General features: G+C 42.3%; 1 protein-coding gene across 1 annotated transcript; it reads right to left on the bottom strand.

Moving 5' to 3' along the window:
• Positions 1-341: 341 nt before the first annotated feature.
• Positions 342-6,188, bottom strand: YEATS4 (YEATS domain containing 4). The gene is made up of 7 exons (XM_030457011.1): positions 6,067-6,188; positions 5,710-5,829; positions 4,857-4,923; positions 4,660-4,754; positions 2,991-3,083; positions 2,829-2,916; positions 342-915 (listed from the first exon to the last, which is right to left on the bottom strand). Exons 1-7 carry the CDS (start codon positions 6,115-6,117, stop codon positions 746-748), a joined length of 684 nt encoding a protein of 227 aa, XP_030312871.1. The 5' UTR covers positions 6,118-6,188; the 3' UTR covers positions 342-745.
• Between the last annotated feature and the right edge of the window lie 301 nt (positions 6,189-6,489).

Genomic DNA, 6,489 nt, shown 5'->3' with positions numbered 1-6,489 from the left:
GAGCAGCAGAGACGTGTGATGAACTGACCACAGTATAGTGCAAATATTAAATAAACTTCCTCAAAAGAGGACCGAAGTAATTTTATGCTTCTGCACATTAATTGTAATAATGAACTGCATAACTGATGCATTTGTATGTGCTAAAGCAGGTGTAGGGCTAGAAAATCTGATCTGTAGATATACAAGTTGTTTAAAATCCTGTTTTCAGAGTCTTTTCACTGTGCTGGTAACAGACAAGCAGGATTAAGCACCTTGCATACTGTATTTCAACTTCTGCCTTAAATCTGGATTATGCTGCTTAACACTGTTCTTGAAGCCCACAACTGGACAGAGACAGAAACTCTTAAAATAAAACCCACATTATTTATTTTCAGCTTTAGAGATGTATCCCTAGACAACCGTAGAAAAAACAAGTAAAAAAGTAAACATCACCATTTTGAACTAATACAAGACAATACAAAGTTTTCATATATCACTCAGAAGCAGTTTTAAAAAAAAAAAAAAATACCTTGGTCTTCAAGACCCCTTCTACTTGCAATAAATCATTAAGTACCCACAGAGTTTATGAAACAAGGATACATTCTTTCTTTTTTCTTCCATTTATGAAGTCGATTGCCAGGTACTTCAATCATCTGCAGGTGACATTCTCACAGTCTTGGTTACAGAACTGAAGAGAACACACACAGTTCTGTGATTGAAGTCCTTCCATTTCCAGTATAGGCTCTTGGTATCGAGTCAACACTCATCACATATCTTTAGACTGATCATCTTCTTCAAGTTTTCTGATTTCATTCTTTAAACAGTTGATGGTTTCACGACTTGCTTTTAGCCTTTCTTTAAGCTCAGCAATTTCAAAACTAGTTTTCTTTTTGGCAGCTTCCAGCTTCTCCCTGGTTTTCACTTCTAGATCCGCAACTGTGGTGGTGATGAAGAAAAATAAATAAATACCATGAAAAGTTTAATGATTTACATTTTTTTCCACTGCAACTCTGATTTGGATTATGTGTACCCTGAAAAAAATCTATTACTATTAGCCTTAGGTATTCAACAATTGCAGTAAAAATGCAAATAATTTTTAGCAAATAAAAACCTGGAACAAAAAAACAAAACAAGCACAAGCCCACTTCGTGGTCTCATTCAGTCCATCAGTTTTGTGGATACAGCTATACAATTCACTAGATCATTTTCCAGTCTTATGAAGATCAACTGGGGAAACAAACCTGACAAGGCAACAAAAATAAATGGGAGATGAAAAAGAACTACAGGTTATGTATATGTGCTGCCCAGTGACAGCACATGTGGTCATGGACACAAACTGAAATACAGAAGGTTCTTCCTGAACATCAGGAAACACGTTTTTTCCTGTGAGGGTGACCATGCACTGCCACAGGTTGCCCAGGGAGGTTGTGGAGTCTCCATCCTTAGAGACATTCAGAAACTGTTTGGAAATGGTCCTGAGCAACATGCTCTAGGTGGCTCTGCTAATATGCCAAATATGACCTCCAAATATGCCTTGGCACCTAAACGACTCCGTGGTCCTTCTTCCATGAACTCTAACCACTTTTTACTCTGTCTTAACTGGAAGTTAATTCCATGTATCTAAAAGATTTAGTGGTGCTGCCTTTGAGATTGTATGAATATCTGACATTAGGACATGTCAATCTGGTTTATCAATATGTCCTAATCACTTTTTTTTTTTGTTCATGCACAAGTTTTTGGACACAGGCAGTAAAGCCAGCAAATCTTTGGAGGTTCTGGATGTCTTTTCATATCCTGTACATAACTGGGCAGTTGAGATAATAATTTTTAAAAATCTTAATTTTTATCTGCTTCACTAGTACATTTTAAGGAAATAAAAAAAATACTAAAAAATTCCATTTAATCATAAATGCAGTATCACAAAAACCCACCTCAAGACTGGCTAGACAGGTAGAAAATACCTGTTCACACACATGTTCAGACATCTGAACAGACATAAGGCAAACGGGAACCCTTACTTTCTAGAGCTTCACACTGATAACCACTCTTAGCTTCAGGCCCTAGATATGTGTTTTCAAGTTAACCAGCAGATAAGCTAAACACCAGATGAGCCACACTATGAAGGCATTAGACTCTGTAACTAACAAGGCAGGATCTGGGCTCAATTAGCACTGTATTAGCTTCCTGAGAGTAGAAGATCAGAGACGAAATTCAGAAGATCAGAACAGAAATGATCAATAAATGCATTATATTTTATAAATCAACATGTTTTAAAATGATTTCTTATATTCCCTTAATATTATGGGGTTTCTTTAAAGACAGACTACACAAGAAGGACAAAAAGACAATTAAGTTATACTGCAGAAATGTGTAACGAAATGACTTAAAGAATGAGAAATAAGGGAAAAAGATCTTTCAGACACTACTCTATCCCAAAAGGGTTGCTGCTGACTAACACAGTATTAACTGTGTTAATTTCAGTGCCTAAATGTTAATATTTGCTTGCACTTAACATCACAATGAGCTGAACAGAACTCACACAGTGGCCTTAATTTATTCTGTTTTAACTCGTTTCAAAAATGTTAAACTAGGTGTAGATCATACCATCACTCTTCATACCAAGTTATTTGTAATGCAGCAGGCATATAGACCAGAAAATCTTAAAGTTTTCAACTAAGTATTAATCTTTGTAAAAGTTGAAGCTAATTTTATACAAAACAACCACTTTTTAGCAGCTTCGAAATCTATTGCACTGCTACAGCCCAGAAGCACTAAAAGCACAGCCAAAATAAAAAAGAAAAACAAATATTGTTAATTTCAAAACCGAAATATTTTTATGTTCAACTTACACTCAGTTTCATGCTTATAAGCACCCAGAGTTAGCTGGCGAGACGTTGTTAACAGCTGCTGCATCATTGCAGTAGGATCTTGAAAAATCTAAGGAGAAAAATTCATGGTATCACTAATACTCTTTAAAACAAAGCAAAGATTACATTAAAAAAATTTCATACCATTTCATCATAGAATTCAGAAACAACAGTTTTCTTTCCCAGGATGGCATTGGTATCAGACTGAAAAAGCTTCAGCAAGTGATACAAGGTTACCTACACAAAGAGAAAATTTCATTAGCTTGGCAATTACATGGAAATGCAAATTGCCTTCTAGATATCAACTTGTTCCTACTAAACAAATGTATAAATAGAGCTACTAAGATGATTAAGGGAGTGGAACATCTCCCTTATGAGGAAAGGCTGAGGGAGCTGGGTCTCTTTAGTTTGGAGAAAAGGAGACTGAGGGGTGACCTCATCAATGTTTTCAAATATGTAAGGAGTGAGTGTCAGGGAGATGGAGTTAGGCTTTTCTCAGTGGTGACCAGTGATAGGACAAGGGGTAATGGGTGTAAATTGGAGCATAGGAGGTTCAAGTTGAATATTCGAAAAAATTTTTTTCCTGTAAGGGTGACAGAGCCCTGGAACAGGCTGCCCAGGGGGGTCGTGGAGTCTCCTTCACTGGAGACATTCAAAACCCGTCTGGACACGTTCCTATGTGATGTACTCTAGGTGGCCCTGCTCTGGCAGGGGGGGTTGGACTAGATGATCTTTAGAGGTCCCTTCTAACCCCTAGGATTCTATGATTCTATGAAATACTTTGGGAACACAAAAATAAATGCCACATAGCCTCAGCAGAATTACTTAAGTCTAATAATGATTGTTAAAACACACCAACTAACCAAAGTTGCAGTAAAACTTTGAAAATGTCTGGGCAAGTGGTTTATGACTGGTGTATAAAAACTGCTAAGATGGCCTTCTCTCAAACATTTCCTAACAGATTATTTAGTTCAAGCTGACTTCCCCAACTAATGAGTTAAGAAGTGCTTTCTGATACCTTTTCAACCCTTCTTGTGTAGAAAAAGCACAAGGGAGACCTCTAAAATTGCTTTTCAACAGAATTTCTCTCCATGGAGCTACTTTACTGTTAGTGTACTGTAAATGGCAGGAGCTGGAAAGGAACAGAAACCCTCTGCCCTGAGGAAGCACTGAACACTTCAACCACAACCAGAGAGGAAAGTACACACACACACAGCCCTTCCCTTCCACAAACAGGCCCAGGAACAGTTGGGGAAGAGAGTGCTACCTTCCTGGAAAGGAAGAACCCAACAGGCACTGAAACAGCCTTCCAAGAACAGCCACAAAGGATAAAACACAAGATGGGAAGAAAATAATTAATTGCAATGCTTTATACAACCATAGAAGTGTCTTGACCTGTTGTGTTGTGTTTTGGTTTTTTTTTTGAAAGAGACCAGTGCTAGCTTTTTGCTGCTTTTTGACTGACTTTGACCAACTCTGCTTAAAAACAAACAAGAAAAAAGGTAATGAAAATATTCAAATATCCTAGAAGGAGAAAGCTACATGGAAGACAAATTCTCAGCATGTGCTCAGCCAAGACAAAATGCAACATGTGGTCACCTGTCAATGTCAGAGAAGCCAAAGAGGAAAAGGCATCACATATGCCAGCTGCAAAGCACAGAAACAGGAAGATGTGCCCAAACACTATATGCATCTCATACTATAACAGGCTATAGTTTTTGCATGGCCAAAGAGACTTATTTTGACTAGCAATATCCTACAGCACAGCTTGAAGCACCATAATTAAGTGTTGTTAAAGGTTCAATGTACTTACAGGTCTTTCATTCGGGTCGATAAAAAATATCTTAATGATTATTTCAAATTCACCCCATCCTGTTTCAGTGATTTCATATGGTGGTTTGGTAACAACTGCAGGGGGAAACACAGAAGTGTTAATACAGGTCATAAAGCCTTAGTGGAATTAATTAAAATCCCATTTCTAGGAGCAAATGCCCAAATGCAAAAACCCACCTCTCAGAGGATTACCGTAGCTTTCATGCAACTTGAATTGAATTTTTTTCACATAGGCAGACATATCCTAAAATAGAAACATAGTTATTTTTGACATAGAAACATAGTTATTTTGCTCTCTTCAACTACCTGAAAGGAGGATGGAGCCAGGTGGGGGTTGGTCTCTTTTCCCAGGCAACTCTCAGTAAGACAAGAGGGCATGGTCTTAAATTGTGCCGGGGGAACTTCAGATTGGATATTAGAAAGAATTTTTTCACGGAAAGGGTGATCAGACATTGGAACGGGCTGCCTGGGGAGGTGGTGGACTCTTCGTCCCTGGAGACATTTAAAAAGCGACTCGATATGGCACTCAGTGCCATAGTCTAGTGACTGTGGCGGTAGTTGATCAAGGGTTGGACTCGATGATCTCTGAGGTCCCTTCCAACCCAGCCTATTCTATGATTCTATGACTACTTACACAGCACACCCAACTACTCTTTATTCAACCATCCCACATGCCTATCCTTTCCTCCAACATCGCTGCCTTCAAAAAGCAGGAAAGCAAAGCAGTAAACCCCACCACGAGTCCTGCTGCACCAGTCTGTCACTACCTTGTCCCCATAAATGCTCTTCCGTTCTTCCCAGCCTGCATCATCACTCCAAAGAGACTGATAAGAGGAAAAGCGTCTTCCTTCTCTTTTTGCTTTTTGGAAAGCCACCAGCTTCCCGCTCCTTCCTCACATCCCGGCTTTTTAAGACCCCCTTTGGCAGTGAGGAGCGGCCCTTCCCGCCCCGCTCCGGGGCAGACCCATCCACGCCTCTCCCGGACTCGGTGTAAGAAGGCGGGGAAGCCCCGGCACCCTGAACACCGCACCTCGTTCCTGTAAGGCTTCACGTACACCGTCCACTGGTGCGTGTGACCATCTTCTTCTCTCTTCTTCCCAAAATACCGCGCGACGTTGCCATACACGATCGGCTTCACAATGGTAACGCCCTTACGTTAAATAAAAATAAAAATAAATTAAAAAGTAGAACCAAACACGAAGACAGAAATCCTAAAACGACGCGTTTTGAAAGGCGTTTGTTGAGTCGCTATCTGCAGCCCGAATGAAGCGAGTGTCTGCAGAGGCCCCGCGGAGCAACTCCCCTCCTCCCCCCCCACCGCGACCATCGCTCCTCCCGCTCGCCCGAGCCGAGCAGACCCGGGCCGGGGCTCCCGCCGGGGCCGCACCTTCACCCTGCCTCCGGAGTCAGGCCCGAACTCAGCCATTCTCTTGAACATATTGCCCCGGAGGGGGAGGGGGCACCGCCCGCCGCTGCTGCGCCGCCCGCCCTCAGCTCCGGCGCCGCGGCCGCAGGGCCCCCCCAGGCCAGGCCCAGCCCGGCCCCGCCGCAGCCCGCAGGGTGGTAACGGCCAACGGCTGCCGCCCCGACACCGCCAAACCCCGCCCCTTCCGGCACAGCGGCGCGTCACGGCGGGGCGGGAGGAGCGGCGGGCGGAGGGACCGACTGATGGACTGAGGGGCGGACCGACTGACGGGCTGACAGAGCGACTGAGGCAGTGACTGACGGACTGACTGACCGACAGACCAACTGACGGACTGACTGACCAACGGACCGACTGACCGATGGACTGACTGACCAACTGACAGAC

This window comes from Calypte anna, chromosome 1 (genome assembly GCF_003957555.1).
Source record: "Calypte anna isolate BGI_N300 chromosome 1, bCalAnn1_v1.p, whole genome shotgun sequence".
Taxonomy (NCBI): Eukaryota; Metazoa; Chordata; class Aves; order Apodiformes; family Trochilidae; genus Calypte; species Calypte anna.
The sequence above is the reverse complement of the archived record's forward strand: the minus strand, read 5'-3'. Positions and strand labels throughout refer to the sequence as shown.